The sequence below is a fragment of the Equus przewalskii genome, chromosome 29, assembly GCF_037783145.1.
Source record: "Equus przewalskii isolate Varuska chromosome 29, EquPr2, whole genome shotgun sequence".
NCBI lineage: Eukaryota > Metazoa > Chordata > Mammalia > Perissodactyla > Equidae > Equus > Equus przewalskii.
In genome coordinates, this window is record NC_091859.1 from 12,476,708 (window position 1) to 12,494,570 (window position 17,863).

The 17,863-nt window shown below is 35.1% G+C and overlaps 1 protein-coding gene across 16 annotated transcripts in view; it reads left to right on the forward strand.

Moving 5' to 3' along the window:
- LRRIQ1 (leucine rich repeats and IQ motif containing 1) overlaps positions 1–17,863 on the forward strand; it is a 214,433-nt gene that overhangs the window by 103,991 nt on the left and 92,579 nt on the right. For 12 of the 16 annotated variants that reach the window (XM_070600704.1, XM_070600707.1, XM_070600698.1 and 9 more), the window contains 4 exons: positions 13,927–14,016; positions 14,671–14,792; positions 15,317–15,412; positions 15,667–15,749. In XM_070600704.1, the coding sequence (XP_070456805.1) occupies positions 13,927–14,016; positions 14,671–14,792; positions 15,317–15,412; positions 15,667–15,749 (391 nt within the window). The remainder of the gene's footprint in view (positions 1–13,926; positions 14,017–14,670; positions 14,793–15,316; positions 15,413–15,666; positions 15,750–17,863) is intronic. The other 4 variants (XM_070600695.1, XM_070600699.1, XM_070600703.1 and 1 more) reach the window with 1 other exon arrangement.

Consider the following 17,863-nt stretch of genomic DNA (forward strand, 5'->3'; position numbering starts at 1 on the left):
TGATATTATATTTATTTTTGTATATTGACCTTTTATTCAACTACTTTGTTGAAATCACTTATTAATTTTGGTAGGTTGTCTCTCAAGTCTTTTGGATATTCTGTATACACAATCATGTCATCTGAGAACAATGACAGTTTTATTTCTCTTTTTGCAATTCTTATGCCTCATATTTATTTTTCTTGCCTTATTGTCCTGATTACTACTTCCATAAAATATTGTATAGTGGTGATATTAGCAGACATCTTTTCCTAGCTCCTGGTCTCAGAGTGAAATCTTTCAATATTCCTCCACTAAGTTAGTTGTTTAATATAGGTTTCTTATAGAAACTCTATATTTGATTAAGGAAATTATCTTCCTTAGCTTCTTCTTACAACTTTCCAAGAGGTTAATGTGATGAGGAGGAAGATTATAGCTATGATTTGGATTTTATCAAATACTTTTTATATATATAACAATCATTGGTTTTCAAACATTAAACCTATATTCCTAGAATAAACCGACTTAGCTGTAATGTATTTTTTTAATATACCTCTGAATTTGACTTGCTAACATTTTGTTTAGGATTTTTGCATTTATATTCAAGAAGAAGTTGGGCCTGTAAATTTTTCTTCTTGTAAAACTCTCTCCGGATTTTGGTATCAAGGTTATGTTGGCCTTATACTTTTGGTTGGGAAATATTTCCTCTGTTTCTGTTTTCTAGAAGAGTTCAATGTAAGATTGATGTTATTTGTTTCTTAAAAATTTGTCTCAGCACATAATCAATTTGGGGAAATGTTCCATGTGCACTTGAAAGGAATGTGCATTCTGCAGATGTTAAGTATATTGTTACTAAAATCTCAATTACTTCATATTATTAATTGTATTTTTCAAGATCTTCTGTATCTTTAGTAATTTGGGGGCGATTTCTATCAGTTATTCACAGAAGAATGCTGAAATCTCTTTCTATCATTGTCAGGTTCTCTAAATCAGTTTTTAGTTCTGTCGAATTTTGCCTCATACTTTAGAGCTTACACAGTTAGGATAGTTAAATCATTGTATTATTGACCCTTTTATCATGTGAAATTTCCCTCTTTAATTTTAGTTTTCCTCTTTAATTAGTTGCCTTAACAGCTCCTTCCTCTGATATTTTCATACCTGCAACAACTTTCTTTTGGCAGTTAATTTCATAATATATATTTTCCTAACCAATCCCATTCAATATTTCTGTGCTTTTATAATTAAAGTGAAACTCTTATAAGAGTATATAGTTGAGTTTTGCTTACTTTTACATTCCATTCTGCATTATATTTCTTTTTACTGATGTATTCAGACTATTTCAATTAAGAGTATAATTAGGTTTATATATACCATATTTCTATTTGTCCTAACTGTTCTGTGTTTCTTTTTTGTTTCTTCACTGCCTTATTTTGCATTAATCAGGTATTTTTGTTTTTCCCTTTTTCCCCCTCATTAGCTTGTTAGTTTGTGGTTACCTTCTTCCATGCATTCATTCCTTCCTGTATTAACATGCTTCCATATGGGATCATTTTCTTTTGTCTGAAAGACTTTCTTTAGTAATTATTTTAGTCCAGATCAGTTTTCGATTGCTTGAAAATTTATTTTACTTTAAATTTTGAAGGATATCTTCTCTAGGTATAGAATTCTGGCTTTTGATGTTTAAAGATGCCATTTTGTTAGTTTCTGCCTTCTGTAGATTCTTTGAAAAGTCAGTAATGTCTTATTTTTCTCTTCTCTGAAGATATTGCCCTCCTACCAACATACCTTAGACTACTTTGTGTGTGTGTGTGTGTGTGTGTGTGTGTGTGTGAGAGAGAGAGAGAGAGAGAGAGAGAGAGAGAGAGAGGAAGATTGTCCCTAAGCTAACATCTGTGCCAATCTTCCTCTATTTTATGTGGGATGCTGCCACAGCATGACTTGATGAGTGGTGTGTAGGTCTGTGCCAGGTATTCAAATCTTCGAACCCTAGGCTGCCAAAGCAGAGCCTGTGAACTTAACCACTATGCCACTGGGCAGGCCCCCTATCTTTTGAATTCTTAATTTCAGTTATTCCATTTTTTAGTTCCGGAATTTCTAGTTGATTATTTATTGTAAATTCGAGTTATATGTTGAAGTTTTCTATCATTTCCTATATTTTCTTGAACATACAAAGTATGGTATTTTCAAAGCTTTCTCAGTTAACTGTAAGATATGGATCGCTTGTAGGTTTATTTCCATTGACTGTTTCTTATATTTTGAGTCAGTTGATTCTCTTTCTTAGCATTTAATCTTTGATTAAGTGTTAGACATATGTGGAAAAATTTTAAGGCCCTGGAATATGTTTTCTTTCTCTAAAGAGGATTTAATTTTATTCTGTGAGGCAGATATTGTATAGGCAGAGATCCTTTTCAGGCTTATTTTCAAGCTGGTCTATTTCTGATTTCTCTTAGGGTTGAGCCAATATGGTGTCTTCAACTGAAACTGAGATATTTACTGGGTTACTTTCACCTTGTTTGTCCCTAAATTCTAATCCCTTTCTCCACAGCATCAAGTGACTGAAGAAATTTCTTCTTAGCTTTTTAGCACCCCAGCTGTTGCTATTGCACTTTGAGTCTAGGTCTCTCTCCTACGCACGTACTACCTGGAATTGGCAAACACGTGAAGGGAAATTTTATACATGACTTTGGCACTCACATTTCTGTAGCTCTCTCTTCTCAGGGATCTCGATCCTTCAATCCTAACTAGCTTGGCATTCCTGCACTTCAACCTCTGTCCCTTCATCCCAGTGAAACTGCTACAAGTGGGCCTCAGATTTCTACTTGTCTGCTCTTTCATGTTAATTTTTAAAATTTGGAATTACCCTGAGGGAAAATGCAGAGGCAAATGTAGGGTTCACATCAGCAAAAGACTGTACTCTCTGGGATCTTGGCTCTTTAAGTCCTCACTGCTTTGATTGCTCTTGAGTGCCTTCAGCTCCTTTTTAAATCCAATATTTGTAGATGTTCTCAGGAGGATCTTAATTTTAATTAAAGCTATACCAGAATGAAATGGTCAGAATGAAACATTTATAAATCAATATTTCAAGTCAGTGGTTATCTTAAATGTTCCAGGCATGGTTCTCATCACAGTGAACAGAAGAGATAAGATCCCTGACCTCAAAGAGCTTACATTTAACTTGAGGTGACAGACAGTGAATAAACATATAAATATATAGAATACAATAAGGTGTTGAAAATTACTATAAAAAGCAAGGAAACTTAAAGGATAGAGCATAGAATATGACTGGATGATCAGGAAAGGCCTCCATAAGGTATAATATTTTAATAGAGATGTGAAAATAAAGTGAAAGGACAGGCATAGGGTAATACTGCTCTGGGCTAAGTGTAAGGCCAGTGTGGAAGCCTTGAAATAGGACTCGCTTATTACACTAAAGGAGCAAAAAGTTTACAATAGGTAGAGCTGATTAGTGGTGGAGAAGAACCAAAGTAGGGAAGAAACAGAAAAATGGCCAGGGTTCAGTCCACATAAAGCCTAGGATATAATGTCAAGAACTTGGGATTTTATTTCAAATATGTTAGTATTGGAGTCTGAGCACAAGAGTTAAATGAACAACTTTGTTTGCAATGCAGAGATTATAGAGCTGAGAATTAAAGCCAAGAACCAATTAGGAAGGTATTGTTACTTTGTCTGCCTTTGACATTTCTTACTCCTTTTCCATCATTACCGCTTTATTTTAAAATTATCTTACAACTTCAGATGACATAATCAAGTTACCACAGTGTCCCTGTATTTTTTTATTTCTCTCTCTAACTTTCCTATATACAAGCGCAAGACTTATCTAACCAGGCCTTCTCTTTTATCATTCATTTAGGTAATAAAAATAGCTGCCTTTGGATTAAGTCCATATTTCTTCTTTTTAAGACATATCACAATGTAGTCATATAACATCTCTTCAAACTTATTTTTTCCCTTCCAGCCAACAAATACTAAATGCTTACAATATGGCAGGTACTATGCATGGTGCTGAGGTAGGTACATAGGGACAGATAGAACAGGGCCCTAAGTTTAGGGGATGTCAGAAATATATTTGGATACTTGCAGAAATTACAATTGCTATAAAAGATGTAAATATAAAATTGTCTTCTAAATTAGCCTTAATCAAAAAGCCTAGATCAATCTGCCATGAAGTTTTTATATTGCCTCTCTGAAGTGTGATTGCATTTAAGAAATGGCTAACCAATGGAACACTCATAACAAGAGTCCATTTATTTTAGTTTTATTAAGTATAGTTTACCTTAATTTTTTAAGTGCCAAGAATTGTGAGGGATCTGAGATTTTATTCTGCGTGCAATCTAAGTTAGGCTGCCACACTTTCATGGATGCTGGCAGAAGAAATGAGCCATTTATTACTTGTCACGTCGGGCAGCAGGAGCTTCATGTTCATATCAGATCCCCTTTGCCCCCAAGTTCCACAGGGAGGAATCTGAAGAATTCCCCCCTAGGAATCCCAAGTCTAAGAAATCCCATATTTTATAAAGGGCTGCTAGTAAACCTGCCTATCCTATGCACCAGAGGAAGTCATTATCTTTATTATACCAGACAGCAAACAAATTTTGCCTTCTGCCTCGGAGGAAAACACTAAAGGACTATCTCTATCTTCCAAGTCCATTAGCTATATTAACATTCTTGAAAAGATAGTCCAGAAAAAACCTGTCATAAGTCACGCAGAAATCTTAGAGACCTATGGAGAATTATTTCCCAACAATATCTACCCCTTTTGTCTATGTGGCAAATTTTCTCATAAATACCCACTATGGTGACCACTCTGAATAATTTGAGAGGGGCTAGGACAAAATCAATTAGGTTATCCTCATGATGCATTTAACTAAGGTTACTATCAATACCCCAGGTGTTTTCTCTTTAAGTTTCTGTATTGATCTTCCCACTGGACTTGAGGCTTTAATCCAGGTATAGCTGGAAGTGTTAGCTATTACACACTCCTTTTTGGCCCTCAAGGAGGAAGTTTAAGGCAATTCTGCTGTCTAAAACAACCCTAGCCAATGAGCTGAAGCTGACTTGCATACTTTCCAGGGCCATAGTGGTGTTTTCTTAAACGTTTGAAGGTGATTCATAACCAGGGCACCTTCCAGGTGGCATTAGTCCACCCCATTGGATGACTGAAAAGGGGATGGAGAAACATCCAGAGATGTTTTACATGGAAGGTGCAGGATCTTGGGCCACGCCTGCTGCCTTGTTAGACTTCTCAGTAAAGTTAAGGGAAATGACGATCACATTGTGGTCACAGCCTCCTGGAAGGAGATGGCAAACTCAGCAATAAGGTAAATTTAAGGTGCTTGCAGCAGTTTGGGAGGGCCCTAAAGGGGCCTTTTTTTATTGTGGAGGAAGGCTTCTGGGATACTTCTGAAGGACAAAAGATCATCAATGTCCCTCCCTTCCCTATACCTCTCAGAAACTGAGGTGTTTCTTTCAAAGGTCCTGGATGGTTGTTCTCCATCCACATCCTCAAAATTAGAGTGTCCCATTTCAGTAGGTGTCACTTCACCTTTTTTCTAATCATTCTCTATTCAAACCTAGACCTTTTGTCTGGAAGGGTCTGGAACACGAGGAACAAATGCATTTTTATAAAACTTGACCAGCATTAAGTTTGTATGTCCTGAGCCTTCTTTGTCCAGGCTGTATCCTGAGAATATGTCAATCCGGCTGGCCTGGGACGTACTGTTAGGGGAAAGAAATAGCATCATGCCCAGGAATGGTCCGACAGAATCTTGAGTTGTTGAAACAGGTCTATATTACCCTCCATGCATTTTTTTCTAATCATTACTTAGAAAGTTGCTTCAAGGGTATGATCCCTTTCTGGGGACAGCCACATTAACTATCAAAATGCCTTAGCAACGTGTGTGGACAGAGGAAGTAAGAATGGTGAAGTCATACTATCAGCTTATGGTTGAGTAGTTTTGTGACAAAATGCACATAACTGTCAGACTCCAATGGTGCAGAAAACAGAAAAATTATACAGGTGAATTTCAAGGGCCACAGTTATATGGCCAAAGTCAGCTTATAGATAACCTGAAAAGGTATCAACATTGCTAAGGTGTTGAAAGTGTAATGTCAATTTTCCAAGAGCAGGCAGGGGCAAGAATCCATGCAATGGGATCTTTTCCGCCATAAGACAAATGGGTACATTTTGCAGAAGTCACAAGTCTGGCATGCATTGATAGCCTCCACATCAGAAACAGAATCAGGCCTAATCCATGACTTGATTCTAGTCATGTCATCACGGAATGGGCCCTTGGACATACATATGAGTAATCAAAACACTAGTGTCTTTAGTCAGCCAGTCTGTAGTTTTCCAAATGGCAGACCAAACTGTGAGGCCACTGGCTACAGCCCAAGAGTCAGCTGGGTTTCAGCTTAGCTGAACCATCCCTGAACCAGGCCCAAGCATTTAGGGGAACCAGAGTGAACTGAGGTCCCTCCAAGCCAGCAGCTTTGGTTGAGGCCTTGGAGTGGAAATCAAGTTTCCCTAAGAAGTATACTTTACAATTTTTCATTTAACACCAACATGCCACTGGAGCTAGGCTGGCTATTCCCTTTGACAAGTGAGGCTTTGGGAGGCCACACCTTGATAGTCATTGAATCTGAGCTGTTCTACCCCAAATCGGGAATATCAGGCCAGAGAGTCACAAGGCCTCAAGGGTCAGTCATTTTGTTTATAAAGTAGTCCAACAGAGAGCTTATTGCTACTTTTCAATAGGAATATACTGGTATCTGTGTCAGAAAGGCCACAAATCCAAAACCACAAGGAATGCCTCTGGATGGAGGCCAGAGGCTCCAACTGGCAAAATCATCAGTCACAGAGGCTTGTATTGTCTCCAGTACTGAAGGGGTCCAATAAGATGTTAGGCCTCTTTTCTTGTGGTGAAAGGCTGAAGAGACAGTATTTTTTCCTTGGCTTCTGAAGAGACTGGGCATTGCACATTCTCCCACAGAGTCCCAAGAAACTACTTGCAGAACAGACCCTAGAATGCAGGCCCCAGGAATTTTGTTCAGATTTATCAGCCAACTTCTGCTGGCAGAGTTATGATAACACTTATCATAATCAAGACGGTTTAAACTCAGGCTTTATTTTTCAATTGAGATATAATTTACTTATCATTTTGACTTGACAACAAACAGAATGTCATCTATATAGTGAAAGCTTTAGACATCAGAGAGTAGAGGTGCTTATGCTAAATCCTGACCCATTGGTCATACCACAAGTATCAAATCACAAGAAAGTGTGTCACACTAACACTTCTGTACTTATAAGTCTTCCCCTACTGAGATAATCCCCTCTGGTACTTATGGGATGGAAAAGTAAAACATGTAACACATCAATTTCTAGTCTACATTCAGATATAAAAGCAACAGCAACAGTACATTGAATTGGCATGAAGGACCCTACCCACAAGATAATTATAGCTCCTTCCTCCACTATGAACCATGTTCAAACCCCATTGGTTGAATCAGTGTGCCCCATACCCTATGAGTCAGGGAGCACAGTGCCCTCTAACCCAGGAGGAGGGGACACCATCTCTATCTTTCCAGGCTGTTAGCTATACAGAGATCCTTGGGAAGATAGTCTGGAAAAAAGCTGTCACGAGACATGCAGAAATGTGGGGGACCCATGAAGAATTGTCTCCTAACATTAAGCGTCTATTATGTACTACTCATAATGAACTCTGAAATAGTGATGAATAAGACATTGTCTTGGTCCTGGAGTCCACAGTGCATAACATTTTTAAGATTTTATTTTTTCCTTTTTCTTCCCAAAGCCCCCCCATACTTATATAGTTGTATATTCTTCATTGTGCGTCCTTCTAGTTGTGGCATGTGGGACACTGCCTCAGCGTGGTTTGATGAGCAGTGCCATGTCCGTGCCCAGGATTTGAACCAACGAAACACTGGGCCGCCTGCAGCGGAGCGCATGAACTTAACCACTCGGCCACGGGGCCAGCCCCAGTGCATAACATTTTTAAAAGAATTACTTTAGTAGAAATTTTAATGATCCTGGGTCTTAATGTCCTTTCGGGGAAATTTTTGCCACTTTGTCATAAAATATCTATAATAACATAAATATCAAAAGCAATATGTGTGTGAAGTCTGATGTGGCATAGTGATCTACATTAGCACTTTTATTTTACAACTTTTAAATTATAAAGTAATTTTCACTGATTTTTTTTTCTTTTGCTGAGGAAGATTTGCCCTAAGCTAACATCTGTTGCCAATCTCTTTTTGTACATCAGCTACCACCACAACATGGCCACTGACAGACAAGTGGTGTAGGTCTGCACCCGGGAACTGAAACCAGGCCACCAGAGCTGAGCATGCCAAACTTAACCACTAGGCCACCAGCACTGGCCCTTCATTGATATTTTTATTTGTTGACTTAATTTAACAGATTTTTTTCTCTTTTATGTATACTGTTTAGAAGCCAACATATAAAAGAACCAATAAAGTTGTCTTTAAATTTAAACAACAGATCCTCTTATAAGTCCCTAAACCCAGAGAAGATGAGAAAAGCTAACATATGATAGACGTGGAAAGCCACAAAAGTCAAATTTGGATTTGCTTTTTGTCTCAAACCAAAGTCAAATTCAATAAGTTTGCAGGAATAATTTTTGAGAAGTAGGCAAAATGCATTAAGCTGGGCAACTTTCAGCTCTGGAGTTCATCTTTGATCCCTATCTCAAATTAACTTCACAGAGTATTACTTATTACAGCACACTGTGGGAAAATAAACAAGCAAAACCTACAGTATAGGCAAAGGAAAAAAGTAGAGCAAAGTGTTACGTTTGGTTTAGTGAAAAGAGACATGCATGGTATGTAACAGCAATCTCTAACAGTATGAGTAGCCATGCTTTTGCATTGAGAATGGAGGCGAGGGTTTAGAAAGTGAAATTTGAAATTCGTAATGGACCAAGTTTCAAACTGTAAGGATTCTGAGATGCTACAAAAGTTATCAAGAAGTATTAGAAAGAATTCTTTGTGGGATAGCAAGAGGCAACTTGGGCAGAGAGGAGGAAAGTGTTGGGCAGGGTAGGGGTAGTGAAGGGAGTAGGAAAAAGATCAAGTCACAGCTTTTAGAATTTCTAGGACTTGTGCAACTCTGACTTGTGGCTTAGAGCAAGTCTGATCCTAGTTTCATGTGTCAAATGAAAGGATTTCACTAGATGGCATACAAATTTTGCATATACATATGCAAATAAACATGAATGTTATTTGCAACTCTTCTTTCTGAAAGCCTTATTTTCTGGTCTATCAAAGTTGCATTATAGAATAATGATCTCTTCTCTGATCAAAAGCCAAATATATGTGTATATGTTCATATGTTTAATTGTGAACACACAGTTATAAATTTATCTAAGTTCAAGTTCAATTTGATACTAGTCTTCTAATAACCAAAAAGCTTTCCAAATCCTCACTTGTAAGTTAATATCTGAACAGAAAGTTTTCTTAAGCAATAACTGAAATTTGTATAAATGTCCAATGGTAAGCGCGATATATTAATATACATTTTTAAAACAGTAGTATATTTATAATCCTGGCCAATTCCTCCTGACATTTTGAGACTTTTTTCCCTCAACATACTAGCTACTGCCAAAATAGACTATCTGATATTAAGCTTGAGCTCATATAAATCAGTAGTCTTGGTAACATTTTTTAGTTGTGATTATATAATTACTAAAAGTATCTTTAGCATTTTATATTAAACCTCTTTATACTTCTAGAAATTTCTGAGACACAGTGGTAAAGAGTGTTCTAGAATCTTATAAAAATTTGTGACCTTACATTAAAAACCAAGAAAAACTGTTTTCAAAATTTTCTGCACTTTTAGATGTCAATTTAGAGACTTAAATTTTTCCCCAGATTTTATGTAGTTTTCTAAAGAAGAGACCTTCATCAACATCTATATTGATATGGCAAAGAAATCACTGTGCTTTGTGGGACCTTGTTCTGCTGCAGAAAGAAAACAGCTGGAGTCCCAGAGAATATAAAAAGAAGGTGATGTGGCAGGTGTTTAGGGAAAAAACAGTTGTTTGTGTATATAAAAGCCAGTGTATAAGTTAGAATCCTTGCCTGGCAGTACTGATCCTTTTCCAGTGACTCTTCAGGTGGCACGTTATCTTTTTTTATTTTTCTTCCAATTTTTTTATTGTAGCAAGATACACACAACATAAAATTTACCATCGTAACCTCTTTTAAGCGTACAGTTAGTGGTATTACATACATTCATAAAGTGGTGCTGCCATTACCAGAATCCATATTCAGAACTCTTTTCATCTTGTAAAACTGAAAATACATACCTATTAAACAATAACTCCCCATTCCCTCTTAACATCTTAAAGTTATAACACTCTAATTTTAATTTATACCAGCTTAACTTCAGTAACATCCAAAACTCTGCTTCTTTACAGCTCCATCTCCACCTCTTTCAGTTGTTCATATCACAAAATTACATCTTTATATATTTTGTGCCCCAAAACATAAGCTAATAATTCCTTTGAGTGCCTTAGTCTCTTAAATTATGTAGAAAACAAAATATGGAGTTGCAAACCAAAGTTACAATAATACTAGCTTTTAATCTAATAGTTTTTAAGCATATTAGTCTCTTAAATCATGTAGAAAACAAAAAGTGGAGTTATAGACTGTTGCTACAATCATATTAGCTTTTATAATTTCCCATGTATTTACCTTTACTGAGATCTTTATTTCTTCATATGGCTTTGAACTACTGTCTAGTGTCCTTTCATTGCAACTTGCAGGAGTTGCTTTAGCACTTCTTTCAGGACAAGTCTAATGGTAATGAACTCTCAGCTTTTGTTTATCTGGGAATGTCTTAACTTCTCTCTCAATTTTGAAGAATGGTTTTGCCAGATATAGGATTCTTGGTTGACAGTTATTTTCTTTCAGCACTTTGGCTATATCAGTCTGCTGCCTTATGGACTTCAAAGTTTCTGATAAGAAATCTGATAATCTTATTGAGGATCCCTGGTATGTGATGAATTGCTTCTCATTTACTTCTTTCAAGATTTTCTCTTTGGCTTTTGAAAGTTTGATGATAATGTGTCTCAGTTTGGGTCTCTTTGAGTTCATCTTGCTTCAAATTCATTGAGCTTCTTGGATGTTTATATTTAGGTATGTTATTGAATTTGGGAAATATTTGGTCGCTATTACTCTGCCCTCTTTCTTCCACTCTTCTCCTTCTGTGACTCCCATGATGCATATGTTGGTCCACTTGATGGTGTCTCACAGGCCCCTTAGGTTCTGTTTACTTTTCTTCAATCTTTTTTCTTTCTGTTCCTCAGACTTGATATTTTCCATTCTCTTATCTTTAAGTGGACTGATTCTTTTATCTGCCTATTCAGAAGCAGATCACTCCAGTGAATCCTACTAGTAAATTCTGGTGAATTTTTTATTTCAGTTATTGTACTTTCAGCTCCAAAATTTCTTGTTGATTTCTTTTTAGGTTCTCTATCTCTTTATTGATATTTCCATTTTTGTTTATACATCATTTTCTCTCTTCTTTTAGTTCTTTGAGCATCTTTAAGGCAGTTATTCTAAAGTCTTTGTCTAGTAAATCTGCCTTGAGGCCTTTTTCAGGGATTTTCTTTTCCTTTGAATGGGCCATAAACTTTTCTATATCTCTGTACGCCATGTTATTTTTTATTTAAAACTCGACATTGAATCTAATAATGTGTTAACTCTGAAAATCAGATTCTCTCTTTTCCCCACAGTTTACTGTGGAGTTTTTGTTTTTATTTTTGTTTAGATTGCTGTAGGCTGTCTCTGTGCCGAGATCAGCCTGAGTTGTAAACTTAAGGTCTTCTCAGATCTTTTCTAATCCTGTGCCTTTCCCTGGGCATGTATGTTGACTTTCTAATTTCCCTGTATATGCAGATGCTTTTGAATATTTTAGCAGTTTTTGTTTTTTATGACTACCCTAGTCTTTAATTTCTGCCTCCCAAAAAGGGAAAAAAGGAAAAATAAAAGAGGAGGAGAGTAGAATACAAGCTCTTTAAATCCCCTGGTGATCACTTAGCTGATGGGCACCAGCTTGAAACAATAGGGGAGGAGCAAGAACAAAGGCCACCTACCTCTTTGCACCTCTGTGCTCAGAAGAAACAATCAGTGATCAGAGCACAGGTTCCCAAAATTTGGAGGACAGGATCCGCATTGTTTAATCTGGCTCCTGCAAGTTATGTGCAAGCTACTCCTGGAACACATGAACAGCTGCCTGCGTCAGGGCTGGAGAATGGAGGATAGATAGCTGCTACTGGGCCAAGAGCTGAAATTGACCAAGATTACTGCAATTTACCATCCAAGTCAGCCTTCCCCTGGAAGTTGCAAGCCTGCAATAGACTCCAGAGTTCCAAAATAGTTATATCACACAGATTCTGCCAGTGAAGTTGTCTAGGTTGGGAGACAGGGTCCTGGTGCTTCCTACTTCCCCATCTTCCCAGAATCGTCTGGTACCTTGCCTTTTGTAATATCGTCTCCACATCTTCACATCTTCTCTTCACTTTAGCAATTTTCACCAGAGTAGGGATACTAATTTGATATGCCATGGGCCTTGATCTTTCCTGGGATAGACCTGAATTTTCCTTTATTTGTCATATAAAAGAAAGAATTTAAAAATATCCATCTTGAATCCTGCAATTTTGTATCAAATAGCACTGCTTAAACCAGGTATATATATTCTCAAACCAGATATAGCTGGTATGTAACTGTAATATATATATTGGTAATCTCTGCCTAGAAAGTATTGGACAAAGTAACTATCTAACAACTGAGTAGAAGTGTTCTGTTTACATAGATATTCAAATAACATGAATTTGATGAGATTTCCTAAGACTAAATGCTATAAGTAAAAGTCTGCCATTGTGCTGCAAGTCTGTAGTCAGGCTGGCCTTCTAGGCTTGCCTTCCCCATGGTCTTTCAAGAGATAGTCAAGAAACACTAACATTGTATAAATGGAAAATTGCTTTTAGGTCTTCTCAGAATGTAGTCATTCTAGTTTTTAAATTATAAATATGTTTGATCATTTTAGAACCTATTATAAAACAATTTCATTGGTATTCTGATCATCTTTTTTTGTAAAGATTCAAAAAACATTATAGAACCACAGAAGTTCATTCTAAACCGTATTAGACCAGGCAAATAAAATGTAGATAATTATATCCTAAATTTTAATCAGCATAATTTGTATAGTTCCATTGAAGAAAGATAAAATGAATTTGGAACTTACATAAACGGAATAAAGATATTTTGAGATGAAGAGTGAAGGGATTTAAAACAGGATCTTTTCAAAATTTAAATTTATATTTTTATCATTCAACACTTGAATTAGGGAATATAATATCAGGAACCATCTTCCTTCTATTGCCAGGAAATTCTTTTTTCTACCTCTTCAGAAAACTTGTGAAATTTTGAAAAAAAGTTAAGTAAAAGCTATCCTACAGGCAGTGTTTATAGAAAAATCGATACTAATGTGTTAAAATACTACGAATTTTCAATAATGAGGTTTGATGGAAAATATTATAATTTGCATTATAAAGAGCTGAAAGATTATTTCCCTCAGTTACATCATGAGTTGGCTCAGAGTCATAGTTATCAGACAGTTAAATACACTGAGCGATCCACAAGTTTTCAGAGCACTTGACTTCTCACTTAATCCCACTTGGGGATGAAAACTCTTATCCCATTTTTCAGAATGTTTGCATTAAGCAGATGCATAACATCTCATAATAGCAAGTAGCAAATTTTCCTGTAAATAAAAGTTCTGATATACTTTCTTAACATTTGTTGTATATAAGACAATTTGAAAGACTCTTTGTAAAAGTTATGCAAACTAAATTATGTACATTAATGTTATTATTTGTGCAGGCTGCCTTAGAGAAAGAATGGCTAGCTTTAGATTCCGCCCGTTTCCCTTCACAAACACTGCTTCTCCCAAACCAGCTGCACTGGCCAAAGGTAACATGTCATGGAAACCTCTTAGTGCTCGATCTTTGCTCATTTCTTAAGGTTATGCTATGCTACAGTGATTAATAATACAATTTATTGACTTGAAAAACACAATTACTTTTAGAATCCTCTGACTTCCTCCTCATCCCCAGATGTAATTTTTCATGTAGCTTTTCTTTCGTTTGCTCCTAATTTTTTTCTTTATTTTGGATTTCTTTCAACACTTTATTTCACAGTAGCAAAAAAAAAAAATGATATGCTTCAGCTGCATGTTTGGCAGTAGACTAAAATCACTAGTCAACAGCACTCTAAAAATACAAAAATATGCATTAAGAGGGCAACAGCTGAAGATTTTCAGTCAGAGGTCAATGGACTGGAATATCTGTTATTTATTTGGTAATCTTTGAAGTTTTTGTTTTCTGAGTTTTTTAAAGATCTTTATAATTAATCATTTTGGATATGCAACTATACCAAAAAGCATATTTGTCACCCCTACAACAAAGGACATTTATATGTATATTTCATAAATTTCATTTTATTATAATTTTCAAATTTTCTTTCTTTCCTCTAGGAGGCTACTCAATAATATGTATATAAAGTAATACAATATAAATGCTATAATTTTTCAATTTATTTTATACTTATGTACTTTTTTTTAATAAGTTGTCTGGAACCTTAAAATGTGATGAAACTTCACTTAATTTACCAAGTCATCCAGCGCAAGCATGGCTGTGTAATGAGAAAGAAAATTTGTTTTCTTCGGAATACACTCAATTTACTAGCAGGTAAGCTAAATTACTCTTTTAGAGGATCATCCTGTGAATGACAAGAATATTACATTCCTCACAAAAGTAGTAAAACGATGAAAGTAGGTGTGAACTTACTTATTTAGAAATATGGAAGAACATTTAGTGTTAAAAATATAGTGATTTTATGGCGTTTTCAGTGTAAGAAAAATGTGTGAGGTAGGTTCGTTAAAGCAACTACAAAACTTAAGTGTTAGTGAAATAATGTAATTTGTTGTAAACAAGTGGACTTTTAAATACTGCTGTATAGATAGAGATAAGGGTTAGAATAAAAATTCCAGTGCTGCATTTATTTTGACAAAAGGATTGAAATATGGTTCAAGTAATTGAAATGTAAACATTTTAAATTAATGGCAGACTTTTATTACTTTTCAAGATAAAGTTTTTCTGTAAATTAAGTGGATTTTATTTCCAAGTTTGAAACAATGTAAACAGCTTGTAGTTTTTTAAAGTGCTGATATACTTGTGTTGATTCAGTTAAGTGTGTTTTTTTCTATTGCCAGATCAGAAAATAGAACTTTGTCCTGGACATCTGAATCAAAGACCGACAGAAAGAGTTTGCTAAAATCTGAAAAAGAAGAAAAAATTTCAGAAGAATGGTATGTGATCTATTTCACACTAAAATATTAAGAAATTGAGAGACTTTTAAATATCCAAGGCAGATATTTTTCAAGATTTCATGAATATTTGTATTAGTTTTTTAAGAAACTATACATCTGTTAAATTACAGATTCTTAAAAGCCAATCCAAATTTGTTTTAGTATAATTCAGATATGTATGTTTATATGTATGTGTATATATAAATATGGTCTGGATGTTTGTTTTGCCTTTATTAAATTTAATCTTTTAATAGGGGCTTTAAGGATATTTCTACTGCTCAGCAAATGCTGAAGAGAGCACAGAAAATGAAATCAAAGAAATTAAGGAAAACATTAGGTGGGTAATCACGGCACTTTGAATAATAACTGTGTGTCTGATATTGAAGATAAATTACTTTAAAATTTTTTTCACTAAATTATGTTTAATAAGAATAGGAATGAAATGCACAGGCGTGAGTATGTCTGAGGTCATAATTCCAAAAGAAAAACCAAGAAAACTTAGAGAAAATTACGTTATTACATTAAATGATTTGTTATACTCTGAAATACTATTTTCACTTTTTCCCTGTTTCTTATATAATTTGCTATTGATTATTCTATCTATTGAACATTGAGAATTATGCTGTGATTTGTTTCTAAGCCAGTTCAATTTGGCAAATGTTAATTCTACATGGCATCTGCTTCATGTGCTTATTCCTTTGTGTGTTTTTAAATTGGTTGATTATTCAATAAACTATTTATATAAATTCATCAGTTCAATGAATGTTAGCTGTGAAGGCCCCACAACTTGACACTTTGGAAAAGGAGCACAATGTCTATCTTTCATGATTATGTAGAACTTGGGAAATGTTCAAAGGCATCTTTTCCTATATCCCACTTGCCAGACCATTCTTCAAATCGTTTGTCTTTCTGTGGACACTTCTAATCATTTTAGTGTAATTACTTAATAGGTGGAGTAGTTTACAGGTGTCAAGGCAAGAAATAGCAGGTTATTATGACTTTATAATTAAAACTATTTGAAATTATTTGCATATTGTGTATAACTTTGCATTTACTTATAACTTTATAAAGAGTTACTCACGGACTCATAGGCTTAATATAAGAAACATGACTTTTTTTTAACTGTTTTCAGTTTTTGTTACTCATCAGTTTCTTTTATGAAGATATTAATGTCAGTGAAATGTTTCCATAAAATGCTCCTGAGAAGAGCAAGGAATCTGCATTTATCATATAGTTCTAGCTGATGTAAGCATACAGAGAAGCATTCAGAAGATTAATTTTTATCTTTATTAACTTTTCTATTCATTATTTTTAATCATTCAATAGTAAAATTCTAAGAAATATATATATTTAATTTAAAAAAACAGAAATAGAAATAACCCAAATACTGTGGGTTTCTAAGGAAGAAGTAATATTTGTTGACACAGGACTTACTAGCCATTGACAAGTTACTAATGATTCATTTTTTATATTCACGAATGTTCAATTTCCTTTTTTAGTGTTATATTAGCGATATCTTAATTTTATATTTTATATTTTTGAGATAACTGTAATATTTTGTGTGTGTGTGCTACAAGTTTGTCAGGTTTAAAATACTGAAATTTTATGCATTTTTAAAGAAGACGTAAATATGAACTCTGTTGGTCAACTTGCTTTGTGCCCTAGCTCTCTTGTTTTATAAACTCCTATTAACTGCCTCGGGGCTCTGTGAACCGAACACCGTGCGGTGGTTACCCAGGGAAGTAGTAATTCCAAACCCTTAACAATAGGAACACTCTCTTTCAGTCCTGGGGAAGTGGAATCCAGTCCAGTAAATCACGGTAGTTTGATAAACTTTTTTATTGCTTTGATGTCTATTTCTACTCATCTTCAACAGTATCAACAAACATTCTTTAAATAGCTGTTGTGAGAATAATAAGTTTCTGAAACTTCTTGGGCAAGTTCGAATATCAGAAGGGGCTTAAGAACTGCTTCAGCCAATGTTCAACAAATAATTATTCCTTATTTGTGTTCAAGATCTATTTTTTAAAAGATATTTACAGTGTTTACAATATACTTTGATACTGAAGCTAAGGAAACGTTTATCTTGTTAGAATGTGTCTCTGGAAATATATAAATCTTGCTAATTCTTGTAACTGGGTTTTTTTTTAGATTGAGTACATTTTTAATAAATCAGCATAGTAAATAGTCTGTTTTAGCAAAAGTTTCAATAAGGAATATGTGCTCATATGACAAAATCACTCCTTTAACGGCCAAAATTATTGGGCAAAAAAATTAGACCTCTTTTTATCTGTCACAAGGGGGCATGGTAGGGTAACAAATTAAAAGGGACAACCAGACATCCAGGTTAACAGCCACGTCGTAAATTTAACATTTTGACAGCGGTCATTAAGCATGACCTGTTAGGTAAAAATCCACAATGGCAATTGTATAATTTTTATGAGGATCATT